This window comes from Mytilus edulis, chromosome 6 (genome assembly GCF_963676685.1).
Source record: "Mytilus edulis chromosome 6, xbMytEdul2.2, whole genome shotgun sequence".
Taxonomy (NCBI): Eukaryota; Metazoa; Mollusca; class Bivalvia; order Mytilida; family Mytilidae; genus Mytilus; species Mytilus edulis.
This window is the reverse complement of record NC_092349.1, coordinates 47,647,126-47,662,603: the sequence shown is the minus strand read 5'-3', so window position 1 is coordinate 47,662,603 and position 15,478 is coordinate 47,647,126. Positions and strand designations below refer to the sequence as shown.

General features: G+C 32.0%; 1 protein-coding gene across 2 annotated transcripts in view; it reads right to left on the bottom strand.

Moving 5' to 3' along the window:
• The window catches only part of LOC139527802 (uncharacterized), a 71,545-nt gene that overhangs the window by 41,143 nt on the left and 14,924 nt on the right, over positions 1-15,478 (bottom strand). For both annotated transcript variants that reach the window (XM_071323487.1, XM_071323488.1), the window contains exons 2-4: positions 5,349-5,418; positions 4,740-4,905; positions 1,631-1,924 (exon numbers count right to left, since the gene is read on the bottom strand). In XM_071323487.1, the coding sequence (XP_071179588.1) occupies positions 1,631-1,924; positions 4,740-4,905; positions 5,349-5,381 (493 nt within the window). In that variant the 5' untranslated portion in view covers positions 5,382-5,418. The remainder of the gene's footprint in view (positions 1-1,630; positions 1,925-4,739; positions 4,906-5,348; positions 5,419-15,478) is intronic.

Below are 15,478 nucleotides of genomic sequence, written 5' to 3'. Positions count from 1 at the left end.
GTACACATTTATAAGCATAACCATGATGATTTTTGACGACTTAATACTACTATCTTTCAAATTCCAACAGCTGAATTCAAGTGAACCTAAGGAAAATTCCAGCAAATTAGTACTATTCAGATAAACACATACAAACAAAAATAATGCAGATGAAGACCACAGATCACATACCGGTGAGTTAAGCGACAAAGACATAGAGGATGTCGATACCTTCCCCTCACCTAGGAGTTAATTATATTTACAACAAAAGGTGGCTGTGATATAGATAACAGGTTCAAGAAAGTTAAAGGCCAATTCAGCAGGTTATAAAAATATGGAGATTATCACTACTGTCATTTAAAACAAAGGTCAGGACAGCTTAGTCATATCAGTCCTGGCTGCTGTATGAATTTGAAACCTGGATAACAACTAAAAAAAAACAAAAATAAATAGAACACCTTCCGAAATAGATGTATAAGACAGATACTGAAAATAAGATGACCCGATACTATATCAAACGAATAACTCCACATAGGAGCTGGAACAAAAAAGTCATGACATAATAGAACGGCGTTGGAGATGGATTGGCCATGTTCTACAGATGGATACCAACAGTATATGTTCAGTTGCACTGCTATGGAAACTAGACGAAAAAAGCAATATTGGACGTCCCAAAACTACCTTGAGACGTACTGGTAAGAAGGCACGAACCTCGCGCGGATAGGCTACGGCAAGAACAGTAACTAAAGACCGTGTGAAATGGACAAAAAATGTATCAGAGCTTTAAATGCCGACCGGCATGAAGAGGATAGGTGAGATGAGGTCAGGTAACACAGATTTGCTTGTATTCATACTTACAAGAATAAAAATATGCACATGGTTTAAGGCATTTATCACATAGTAAAAAAGAAAAAATGTGATGAGATTTGCAACAGGACAACTTTCCACCACAATCCAATTGTCTTATATATATTACCACAAGTAGTCAGAAGCCTAAAACCTTAACATAATGTTTCCTCTTTTCCTTGAATGTGGCCGAATTTATCCCGGCATGAGTAAGAGCACTGGTGCCACATGTGTTGCAAAATATGCCTTCCGTTCCGTAGCACCTTACATCAATCCAGTTGTTTTGCATTGCTCTGTCTTTATATATTATTTGTGTATTGTCTAAAACTGTAATTTGTCAATTGTTCGGTTTTTCGTAATAATAAATGAAAAAATAAATGAAGAAATAAGCCCTAATAAACTCTTATTTATATCTGATCGACACACGTGTTTGTCATTAACTTAGGAAATTAAGTAATTTCATCGTCTTGTTTAAAAACAACGTTAGTAATTGTTCTTTAACGTAAACTCCTTTTACTTCAGTTCTTCATGTATGGTCCCACTCAAATGGTTTTAGAGAATTGAATTTGATCGCTTGAGTCTTTTTTTTTTGTTAGATCGACAGTAAAACTATTGACACAGTGGGACGTCCGTTTGGCTGTGCGGTATGTACAACAACACAGCCACGCCTGGTCAGAATAGAGACATTACATCTGATACCTCGTGTAAGGAGGGTACCACACTATCTGCGCGTTAAGAATTCTTGAACCAACTCATTATGGGGTTCGTAAATGGCCCGTTACAAGGTAGTTTCAAAAATATTTACCTGCTGATAGCTTGTGGCAGTTCACTCTGTAACACGAACAATCTTCCATAGTTGGAATACAAAAACATTTGTTCTTTGGTTCTGTTATAAAGGCGTATGCTCTTTTGTAATTGCAGAGACATGCAACATCAACACTCTCGTTACCAGTCCTATAAACTATTTGTCCTTCTTCGTTACAATTTGATTTCGGAAACACACATTCAGCATTGCCTTGTGTTGAAAAGGTAAAGGGCTGATATCGGTTGTCATTGCAATATGCAAGGTTAAATATTGGCTGGAAAACAAGCTTACTTCCTGAAACATTAAACAAAACATGTGCATTTGAATTTAAATAGAAGTATAATAATACAAAATAGTCATGTTTACATTACTGATTGGATACAAACTGACAAATTCTAGTGGAAAACAACTGTCATATACCTGAGTGTTACAGCATTTAACGAAGAAATGGTGTGTTAATTCTGGTTTTATAGATATATAGCTGCACTTCCCACTGGTATGACACAATATGTTAATGCGGCAACAATTGGGATCTAGTAGTATGTTAAAATACATAACAGACACAACTGACTAAACGAATATTTAAAAAAAAACATACAAATAAATCTAACATAGTTGCCAACAAAAAAAAAGTTTTTAGTTAATAGAGTATAGAAACAGACGCCGTCTGAGATAGGGTGTCTCGAGATGATATACCTTGTCCGACATCGAAAAACGCAATGTATCAATCTGTGCTAATTAACCCCCGATATTGAAATTAACCTCGTTCGTTACCCTTGGTAATTATCACATCTGTGGGGTTGATAAATCAATGTATAAACCTCATCAAGAGTTAATATTTGTAAAATGTAATTTTGTTGTTACTTTAACATTTCCTTCTTCATCTTTTAATATCGAATGTATACTTTTATTAATACAATGTAAATGGCTGCCATGTAGATGACAAATTTTATAGCCATTTTTGCGCGTATAATTTAGGGGGACGGCGTTTGTTTCATTAAATAAGAGTAAATAAAAACCCGCATATTCAAACATAAGAAATATTTTAAATAGAAATAAACTCTAACTAGTTTCAAATGAGCGTTATCGACGTTTTTTGGGTATATCAATGAAAGGATTGTTTCTGGCTATAAAAACTCTTCAAAGATTTAAATTATAAAGGTTTTATACTCAATTAGGAAAAACACATGATATCTATCACATAAACAATATTTAAGTAAAATTTAGTTTTTATCAATGTAAAATTTACCGTACAGGTCATTATTGTATGTATTGAAGCACATGATATTGGAACTTGGTGTCGCCTGGGATGTTTTATGAGAAAAAAGATCGTATTGAATGAAAATAATTAATAAAGGTATAACTTTGGATGCACGATTCATTAAATACACCTATTATTATTTCTATTAATATTTTTACAAGAATGCACAGTCACGCTGAAAAGTCCCGTCTTCTTTACTAACCATTAATTGCTTGTTGATAGCCTTAAATATAGAGCTTTTCTACAACTATCACATTAACTTAACATGATACAAGAAAAGGAGGTCTAGGTCGGATAAACTGCAAGATAAATGTTAACATAACAACAATTCAATATGCCAAATATGCTTTAAAAATAGTTGACCAATGTACAATGTATCTAAGAAACAAACTTAACCCAAAAACCTTAACATTGACCTATGAACCATGAAAATGAGGTCGAGGTAAAATGAACTCTGCAAGACAGACATGTTCACCTTAAAATCATTACATGCTACAAATAAAGTTGAAATATTGCATATAGTATGTAAGAAACGAACTATACATGGAAAATTTAATATTGACAAACTTAATATTGACCAATGTACCATGAAAATTAGGTCATGGTCAGTTTATAATACATATACACCTTACAATCATTCTTTACACCAAATATAGGTACCCTATTACTTCTAGTATTAGACGAACAGACAAAATGACAAATATACCAAGCAATAAATCGTCAAAATGAGGTCAAGGTCAAATAAAACATGTCAGACTGACATATACATTTATAATATTTGCATACACCAAATATAATAGACATATTGCATACAGTGCTGACTCATCTAGAAAAAACAAACGAACATATAAGAAATTTTCTGTAACCACTGAACCATGACTATGAGGTTAAGGTCACACATGTATACCTTACAATCATTCCATACACCAAATATAGTATTGCTTATAGTATCTGAAGTATCGACTTGAACACGAAAACTCAACCTTATTCACAGATCAATGAAATGAGGTCGAGGTTAAGTGAAAACTGTCTGACGGACATATGATAGACGGAAACTTTTTAACATAAGGCATATTTACACAAAGTATGAAGGATCTAGATATTCTACCTTCTAAAGTATTTAGCTTTTAAGAAGTTTGATAACGCAACCGTCCGATCACTGTCTCTAGCTTTCACTGTATTTTGTTATAGAAAAAATCCTTTAATGATCTTTTGGTTTTATAAATACATAAATACAAAGGATCATTCTTTATGTAAAACACAGTAACCATAGTTTAGCGTAAAAATAATGGAGAAAACTGAAATCGAAATCAACATTCTTTGTAAATAACAACATGTAGTTATTCTATTTTCTACGATGATTGATGTGTACCTTTATTCCGGAATATAGATATAAACCCTTCAAGTGTTACAGTATATTATTTTGGTGTTAAATTCGTTAATTAAGGTTGATACGTTTACCATGGAACCTATGAGTATGGTTTTTTAATAGAAATCATGATTGAACAATAAATGCAAGAACCTATAGTCATAACATATTTTCATTTATACTCATGGAATACACTTGACGTTGTCTGTTGTCGTTCATTTAACAACCGAAATTTATATATAAGGTATATATATATTGAGATAAGTTTTGGACGACTTGAGAGGCTGACGTTTTATAAGAAAAGAAGTGTGCTTATGAAAGCTTCTATTTCCAATAAATCATATCGGCAATCAATTGCAGTTTCTAACCATTTTTTTAAATGTCCTCTTTTTATTATATCATAGATAGGTTAAGAAAAATCTTAACTGTTGCTTTTATACAATGTCAAAAAGTCCATTCTGACTCTTATTAAGAATTACCTATTTTGCTATAATCTATCCCGATGCAGTCTTCCATATAATAGTTATTTAGTATATGGAATAAACAAACATAATTGCTTTCAGCAAGACAGACAGCCTTAGCTCGAAGCTTCCATTGTGATCGATCTGGACATCTGAAATCATATCCACTGGATGCAGTGACAATCTAAAACATCATTAGAAAATTTCATAACCGGATAGATAAACAAATATGTTTTCAATCACAAACTATGCAATTCTCATGCTTAATTCTTTCTTGATAATATCAACTGATTTACCATTGACATAATTATGATTTATAAATATAAACTGACATAATCTATAAAACAAAACTTTGTAATTTCATGATGTACAAATAGCGAATTCTCCATGAAATAAAGCAGTTAACCTTACAGAATTATCACTTTTACATTTAATATCAGGCAATTTTAAACTAAAGCTGTTGTGACATCAGCAGAAACGATGACTGTAAACGGATAATGCTATCCTGGTTGATTATAGATTGAACTTAAATGCACACTTTAATATATGTAATTACATGTACACGGCTACGTTATGACTATAGGCACAGTAACAAGCGTGTATAACTATGAAACTATGTGTACTTACCCATATTATCAATAAAATTAAATATGTGATCATTCTGTCACCTCTTCATATCGCTAAGTGTCAAATTCATCTGAAAAAGAAAACATGTGAAGATAATATTTTGCCTGCCCATTAATAACATTGATTGAAAAAATAATGGAAACGTTGAAGAACTGATTAAACCTAAAAGTAAAAAATGTAAAACTAGGATATTTTTATCGTTAATTCATAAGTAAATTTTTAAACATAAGAATATGTTAAACAGGAAGTTCAACCTAATTAAACAAATATGACGATCTCTTGCCCCAATTTAAACGAATATATCAATCTTGTCCGATTGAATCGGTTCAATTTTTGTATATCGAGTCTAGATCCTTCTTAGCAATATTAATAGTTTAAGTCATGACTGTCCATCTTATTTTTTTTTATATAATACATGTTTTGAGAACAAAAGACGCACAATTTCCTTGTATTTAAACCCTACAATTCTGTGTTTTTCACTGTTTTGAACTGTTCGTGTTTTTTCGAGAGCAACATTAAGAAAATCAGTGTTTATCAATAAAGTTTCTGGTTGGTTTTTTTTTTGTGAATAAGGAATAAAACATGCATTCTTGACTGAAAAACAACCTGAGTTTATTCTGTTTATAAGTGTAATCAAGTGAAGGACAATATCATACACAAAATGTTTTTACAAACATAAAAACATTCACAAATCTAAAGACATTACATTGTTGATAACATTTTACCTTTTTCAAGTTAATGCAATGTTCTGATTTTTTTGGCAAAAAACGAGCAGTATAACGATATATCAGAAACCAATGAGCCGTTAAAAAATAGTCTTTAGAGCCGAGTTTTAGACTCTAGGACTCAAATATTTGTTTTAAAAGACATTACATTGTTGATAACATTTTACCTTTTTCAAGTTAATGCAATGTTCTGATTTTTTTGGCAAAAAACGAGCAGTATAACGATATATCAGAAACCAATGAGCCGTTAAAAAATAGTCTTTAGAGCCGAGTTTTAGGACTCTAGGACTCAAATATTTGTTTTAAGGGCATACGATACAGTTTTGATCCCGTATTTACAGTTTGATGAAAATTTCCATATAGGCTATTTTTTGCCTGATTAAATCAAATATGTAATGAAAAATATACCTCCATGTGCTACCTTTGGGTTAAATGAGGTCGAAGTTTTGTATATTTGCTCAAAATTTGGATTTGTGGCCGTATTTTTCCTTTCGAAAGAAAGACATAACTTTTTTGTTTTAAAAGATAAACACAAATTGTTTTTTGTTAAATAATTTGTAATTTCTGTATTTTATAATTATCCTAAAAATGCACTGGGGTAAAGCTGATGACCGTAACTGCATTCACGGTCATCCCAAGATGTCGGATGAAAAATTAGGTCAGTTTCTGTATTGTCTGTTAAAGTGTTTCTATATCATTTTCTTTACAAATCATACATTGAAACGATGTAAATTTATAAAAGAATCACTCGGAAATCACTTATTACTTCTGAGAAATGTTCATGAAACGGGAAATTCGATTTGAAAAAATCGCCAAGATGACCGTAAATCACAATCGAGATGACCGTAACAGAATCAGCGATTCATAACAAGGCTGACCGTAACTGCTTTTAAGATGACCGTAATTTGTAAATGATGACCGTAACTTTTAAAGGATGACCCTCAATTCTAAAAAATATCCGTATTTATATAACTATCTTTTTGTATCAAATGATTAATCGTGTTGGTATACACATATTAATATGAGAGTTTTATCCTATAGGTTGAAGAAAATAAGACGTGCTTCAAATGCAAAGATTACCATATGTATCTTTTTTACAGTAGAGGGTTTAATTTTTAAAATGAATTTGCCAAAAGACATGCAAATGAACAGGAAGGGAAAACATGCTACAAAAGCGCGATAAAATGACACCTTACAAGCATAATGAAAAAAATGCGGTGCACAGTTCAACTGCTCGACAAAAGATTTTTTGTTTGTTTCTAGGATTCCTTTTAATGACATATAATAAATACACATTTTTTAAAATGCCAAAAAATTGCATGTACACCCATTGATATTATATCGTCTTTCATTTTGTCGTGCAAATAAAATAACAGAAATATTTTGAAAATATCATTCGAATAAACTAGTGAAGGTGGGCTCCAGCAAAGTAGATCCTTAAAATAGTATTGTACGAAAAGCGTATCACAAGGAGGAACGTTGTCAATTTGTATATACAATGTATACAGAAATGTTATTCATACAGTCAGGATTCTACTTCTTCAAAATTATCTCCCCATTACGCCAGTTCATGCTCACAATCGTAGAAATGGAAGCCATTGTAGGGATGACGCTCTGCCAATTTTGCTCTTGAAAACTGATAAATTTATCCACATAGCACCATTACGATCGATCGTTATATGTCAGTTATATTTTAAAGGACAAATGTATCTACTAGCTAATGAGCATTAGTTAATGATCTTGTCTGCATTGATTCAACTTAACAATATTGTCTGTTCGGATGTCAAATGGAATTTTTGAAAATTCTTAAGCATTTAAAAAAATTCTAATTAAATATTTCGTGGAAGGGCAGACTAAACAATTTTAGTGGTTGAAGATTATAAACCCTAGTTATCACACACAAGAAAATCATATTTTTTCGAAGATATCCATTTTCATCATCCAAATTAAAAGACTGTCGTCAAGTACTTTTAGAAAAAATAGCTATTCGAACACACCTACTCTGTTTTTGTGATTCATTAGATAGGTATCTCACTTGACCCATATATTTCATCTTTTCGTACTGTTGTTATAAAGTCAACCTGTAGCTTTCTCGATACCCACAGAGCTTCGGTTCTTTTGTTCTATTTCAAAAGTGTTTCCGCCTGCATATATCAAGACAAATTAAGATTTTAATCTGCTTCCTCTGGAACCATACACATGGGCTCGATTACCAAATATTCGTATGTATTATTAATGTTTTTAATGCTCCATTTATTGGCATTATGTTTTTCTGGTCTGTGTGTACGTTCGTCCGTTCGTCTGTTTGTTTGTCCAGCTTCAAGTTAAATAAAATTGAAACTTAGTACACATTTTCCCTATAGTATGATCTTTTTAATTCTAATGCAAAATTACAGTTTTATCCCATTTTCATAGTCCACTAAACATAGAAAATGATAGTGTAGATGAGGCATCCGTGTACTAGGGACACATTCATGTTTCTTCAAATTTTCGTCGTATCGCTGTCAATTTGTGTTAAAATTTTAACGTCGATATCAATAAATATTTCATTGTTTACGAGAAATATGCAATTTACTATCATTGTTATAAATCCTAAATATGGCCAATTATATTATAGTTTAAAAAAAGAAATTCATGAAACATATTTATATCCGCTAACCGAGCCCCTATTGAGATCGACAAACTCAACAAAAAAGCTTTGAATACAATACGGATATTTCTTAGAATTGATGGTCATCCTATAAAAGTTACGGTCGTCCTATATAAATTACAGTCAGTCTTTTACAAATTACGGTCATCCTTTACAAGTTACGGTCATCTTTTAACCAATCACGGTCATCCTTGTTTTATGTTACGGTCATCTTGAAAATATTTTGATTATGATTTACGGTCATCTTAACGATTTTTTCAAATCGAATTTCCCGTTTCATGCACATTTCTCGGAAGTAATTAGTGATTTTCGAGTGATTCTTTTATAAATTTACATCGTTTCAATGTATGATTCGTAAAGAAAATGATATAGAAACACTTAAACAGACAATACAGAAACTGACCTAATTTTTCATCCGACATCTTGGGATGACCGTGAATGCAGTTACGGTCATCAGCTTTACCCCAGTGAAAATGTATGCACTTTTTACTCAGAAATAACTCATATTTATCAGAGGGCCAGGAATTGAAAAAAAAACGTCTTTTTTTGCTGTATATTTATCAAAATTAAAAAAATTGCACTATTTACAGTTTTATAAGATTTGGTCCACATAATCGCCCTGCAAAATGAAACAAAATGTCGTTTTAAATAATAGGGGTCCATGCACTCGTTTTCAAATTAAATCAGTTTGAATGATAAAAATAAGTCGAAAAATGCATCTTTTCCCGATATGTCACAGTTTGACGTCACGAAAATAACATTTGTCGTTAGCAACGTCATTACCTCCCCTATAACTGTATCGTATGCCCTTAAGTCTATTGCATATATGCTACATTTGTTTTTTGACAATAAATGATATATTACGGCGACGAAAACAAATAGGAGCAAGAAAACCTATTCATGGTATTTGAAGGTAAATTCGCTGATATATTACATTTTTAGACACAATAAATCTGGGTTTTTTTCATTCGATATAACAATGACACACTCAAAAAACTGCTCTTGTAAAAAAGGGACATAATAAAAGTAATTTACTCGGACCTTAAATGTCTTTTTTCAATGCAAAGGAAGAATTGTTTTACAGTGTCTGTATATTGAGAGAGATTGAATGCTTCTTTTTTGTAAGTTTATTGGGGTGTAAAAGGTGACCGAAGTTCATTTTGTATAAAGCGCGGAAGCGCTTACTTAAAAAAGTGTACACAGGGTCATCGCATTTATAACCCTTTAAAATTACTAAAAGAAGTATTAAATACTTATAATTACATTTTTTTATAGGATCATGAAAACACGATGTCTATCAAATGTTTCTTTTATTTACAATGAAGAGTGCACTAAATGTAATTAGAAGCTCGTGTCATCATGAAATTCAATGTGTTCTTTCATTTAGAATTGAAGGTTGATTTCAAAATAACGCGAGATTGCTGTTAGTAAATCAAAATAACGTTTTAGAATGAAACATACATGTAATGTAAATATCTAAGTATAAATAGACTCCATATAAACATTTCTGTTGACATTTGCATTTGTATGCGTACAAAAAAAATGGTTTTAATACTTCAGTTTCATTATGTATATCTCTTTCATATTCATTTGTTAAAATTTACTGTTTGCAATAGCATGAATTGTTCTATATAATAAGGATGTTCTTATCCCGGGCATAAAAACAATGCCGTAATTGGCAAAACCTTTTCAACTTTTTATCTTCAGTGCTGTACAACTTTGTACCTTTTTCACTTTCGATCTTTTATATCTGGGCGTTATGTATTCGGGTTTAGTTTTCAGTAATTAGTTAATACTTCAGTTTCTTTATGTATATCTCTTTCATATTCATTTGATAAAATTTACTGTTTGCAATAGCATGAATTGTTCTATATAATAAGAATGTTCTTATCCCGGGCATAAAAACAATGCCGTATTTGGCGAAACCTTTTCAACTTTTGATCTTCAGTGTTGTACAACTTTGTACTTTTTTCACTTTCGATCTTTTATATCTGGGCTTCACTTGTAAGTCTTGTGTGGACAAGGCGCGTTTTTGGCGTATTGAATTTTAAACCTGATGCTTTTTGTTATCTATTAATCATGTTTTTCTTTGTCTAATATGTTCTATTAATTTGTATTGTAGTCCTGTAATATTATGTTGTCATTTCAATGTTATATTTAACTTTGCCATTAAAGTGCGAGGTTTGGCATGCCACAAAACCAGGTTCAACCCACCACTTTTATTCCCCTTTAAAAGTGTCCTGTACCAAGTCAGGAAGATGGCCATTGTTATATTATTGTTCGTTTCTGTGTGTGTTGCATTTTAACGTTGAGTCGTTTGTGTTTTCTCTTATTTTTGAGAAATTGAGATAAGACGTGGCACGGTACTTGTCTATCCCAAATTCATGTATTTGGTGTCCATGTTATATTTGTTATTCTCGTGGTGTTTTGTCTGATGCTTGGTCCGTTTCTGTGTGTGTTACGTTTCGGTGTTATGTCGTTGTTCTCCTCTTATATTTAATGCGTTTTCCTCGGTTTTAGTTTGTCACCCCGATTTTGGTTTTTGTCCATGGATTTATGAGTTTTGAACAGCGGTATACTACTGTTGCCTTTATTTAATATTTTGGAACAAAGCATCGGAAGGCTATAGTTAACTTTTTATAAAACAAAATAATTAGGGTTGAATATATCTTTTGATAAAAATACTAATTAACATTCCTTCATCTTGTTTAAAAGGTTCTAGCATATTTGTGTTTACATTTTACCAGATGCAAGTTTCACAAAGCTTTCTTAGGACTAAGAATTATCTTAGGCTGGTCTTACGACATTTCTTAGTCCTAAGTGGGCTTCGTAACACACCATTATTTTATTTATTATTATTTCTTTTACTGTTAAATCTGGTTTTTGTTATATCTACTTTACGTGAGTCTGCATTTATGTATGCCGCCATACGACAAAATTATTTTTATGTCTACCTGTGCGAATTTCAAACGCGCAATTTTACACCAGTAATGAAAACCTTCTATCATTTATGGGTAGACTTTACATAGATAAATTCAGCCGTATTTGACGTGAAACTGTACTTATGTGTCCCGTCATACTTTGAACCACACCATTATTTTATTTATTATTTTTACTGTAAGTCTGTTTTTTGTTATATCTACTTTACGTGAGTCTGCATTTATGTATGCCGTCATACGACAAAATTATTTTTATGTCTACCTGTGCGAATTTCAAACGCGCAATTTCACACCAGTAATGAAAACCTTCTTTCATTTATGGGTAGACTTTACATAGATAAATTCAGCCGTATAAGAAAAGCAAAATGAGAATGTTAAATTTGATGTATGTTTTTTTGTGCTACTTTGTTACATTTGTTGTTTATGTAGTGATATTAAGATGATAACACAATATTGACTGTTGTACCCCTATTTTTGACATTTTTACTCTCTGAGTATGTTTGTTTTGTTCATGCATCGTTGACAATGTAATGGAATTTGATGCGACTGTCATACAAGTGAGAGGTTTAGCTAGCTATAAAACCAGGTTCAATCCACCATTTTCTACATTAGAAAATGCTGGCTTCTTAAAATTATATCTATAATGAACTTTGCCCATTAGTAACAGAGAAAAATAGTTGGTAAAAATTTACATAAATTACCAAATTAATGAAAATTGTTAAAAATTGACTATAAAGGGCAATAACTCCTTAGGAGGTCAATTGACCATTTAGGTCATGTTGACTTATTTGTAGATCTTACTTTGTTGAACATTATCGCTGTTTACAGTTTATCGCTATCTATAATAGTATTCAAGATAATAACCAAAAATGGCAAAATTTCTTTAAAAATTACCAATTGTAGGGCAGCAACCTAACAACCGGTTGTCCAATTCATTTGAATATTTCAGGGCAGATATATATTGACTTGTTTAACAATTAAACTCCTTGTCAGATTTGCTCTAAATGATTTGGTTTCAGAGTTATAAGCCAAAATCTAAATTTAACCCCTGTTCTATTTTTAGCCGTGGTGGCCATCTTGGTTGAATGGCCAGGTCATCGGACACATTTTTCAAACAAGATACCCCAAAGATGATTGTGGCGAAGTTTTAATTAATTTGGCCAAGTAGTTTCAGAGGAGAAGATTTTTGTAAAAGATAACTAAGATTTACAAAAAATGCTTAAAAATTAAAAAAATAAAACTCCTAAATGGGTCAACTGACCATTTCGGTCATCTGACTTATTTGTAAATCTTACTTTCATGAACATTATTGCTGTTTACAGTTTATCTCTATCTATAATAATATTCAAGGTTATAACCAAAAACAGCAAAATTTCCTCAAAATTACCAATTCAGGGGCAGCAACCCAACAACAGGTTGACCGATTCATCTGAAAATTTCAGGGGAAATAGATCTTAAACTAGATATCCCAAAGATGATTGTGGCCAAGTTTGGATTAATTTGGCCCATTAGTTTTAGAGGAGAAGATTTTTGTAAACGATAACAAAAATTTAAGAAAAATGGCTAAAAATTGCCTATTAAGGACAAAAACTCCTTAAGGGGTCAACTGACAATTTTGGTGATGTGACTTATTTGTAGATCTTACTTTGCTGAACATTATTGCAGTTTTCAGATTATCTCTATCTATAATAATATTGAAGATAATAACCCAACTAGAGGCTCTAAAGAGCCTGTGTCGCTCACCTTGGTCTATGTGACTATTAAACAAAGGAAGCAGATGGATTCATGACAAAATTGTATTTTGGTGATGGTGATGTGTTTGTACATCTTACTTTACTGAACATCCTTGCAGCTTACAATTATCTCTATCTAAAATGAACTTGGCCCAGTAGTTTCAGTGGAAAATTTTAGTAAAAATTTACAAATTTTATAAAAATTGTTGAAAATTGACTATAAAGGACAATAACTTCTTAGGGGGTCAATTGACCATTTCGGTCATGTTGACTTTTTTGTAAATCTTACTTTGCTGAACATTATTGCTGTTTACAGTTTATCTCTATCTATAATAATATTCAAGACAATAACCAAAAACAGCAAAATTTCCTTAAAATTACCAATTCAGGGGCAGCAACCCAACAACGGGTTGTCCGATTCATCTGAAAATTTCGGGGCAGATAGATCTTGACCTGATAAACAATTTAACCCCTGTCAGATTTGCTCTAAATGCTTTGGTTTTTGATTTATTAGCCAAAAACTGCATTTTACCCCTATGTTCTATTTTTAGCCATGGCGGCCATCTTGGTTGGATGGGCGGGTCATCGGACACATTTTTAAAACTAGATACCCCAAAAATGATTGTGGATAAGTTTGGATTAATTTGGCCCATCAGTTTCAGAGAAGAAGATTTTTGTAAAAGATAACTAAGATTTACGAAAAATGGTTAAAAATTGACTATAAAGGGCAATAACTCCTATGTGGGTCAACTGACCATTTCGATCATGTTGACTTATTTGTAAATCTTACTTTGCTGAACATTATTGCTGTTTACAGTTTATTTCTATCTATAATAATTTTCAAGATAATAACCAAAAACAGTAAAATTTCCTTAAAATTACCAATTCAGGGGCAGCAACCCAACAACAGGTTGTCAGATTCAACTGAAAATTTCAGGGTAAATAGATCTTGACCTGATAAACAATTTTCCAATTGTCAGATTTGCTCTAAATGCTTTGGTTTTTAAGTTATAAGCCAAAAACTGCATTTTACCCCTATGTTCTATTTTTAGCCGTGGCGGCCATCTTGGTTGGTTGACCGGGTCACGCTACACATTTTTTAAACTAGATACCCCAAAGATGATTGTGGCCAAGTTTGGATTAATTTGGCTCATTAGTTTCAGAGAAGAAGATTTTTGTAAACGATAATAAAAATTTAAGAAAAATGGCTAAAAATTGCCTATTAAGGACAAAAACTCCTTAAGGGGTCGACTGACAATTTAGGTGATGGTGACTTATTTGTAGATCTTACTTTGCTGAACATTATTGCAGTTTTCAGATTATCTCTATCTATAATAATATTGAAGATAATAACCCAACTAGAGGCTCTAAAGAGCCTGTGTCGCTCACCTTGGTCTATGTGACTATTAAACAAAGGAAGCAGATGGATTCATGACAAAATTGTATTTTGGTGATGGTGATGTGTTTGTACATCTTACTTTACTGAACATCCTTGCAGCTTACAATTATCTCTATCTAAAATGAACTTGGCCCAGTAGTTTCAGTGGAAAATTTTAGAAAAAAATTTACAAATTTTATAAAAATTGTTGAAAATTGACTATAAAGGACAATAACTTCTTAGGGAGTCAATTGACCATTTCGGTCATGTTGACTTATTTGTAAATCTTACTTTGCTGAACATTATTGCTGTTTACAGTTTATCTCTATCTATAATAATATTCAAGACAATAACCAAAAACAGCAAAATTTCCTTAAAATTACCAATTCAGGGGCAGCAACCCAACAACGGGTTGTCCGATTCATCTGAAAATTTCGGGGCAGATAGATCTTGACCTGATAAATAATTTAACCCCATGTCAGATTTGCTCTAAATGCTTTGGTTTTTGATTTATAAGCCAAAAACTGCATTTTACCACTATGTTCTTTTTTTAGCCATGGCGGCCATCTTGGTTGAATGGGCGGGTCATCGGACACATTTTTTAAACTAGATACCCCAAAAATGATTGTGGATAAGTTTGGATTAATTTGGCCCATCAGTTTCAGAGAAGAAGATTTTTGTAAAAGATAACTAAGATTTACGAAA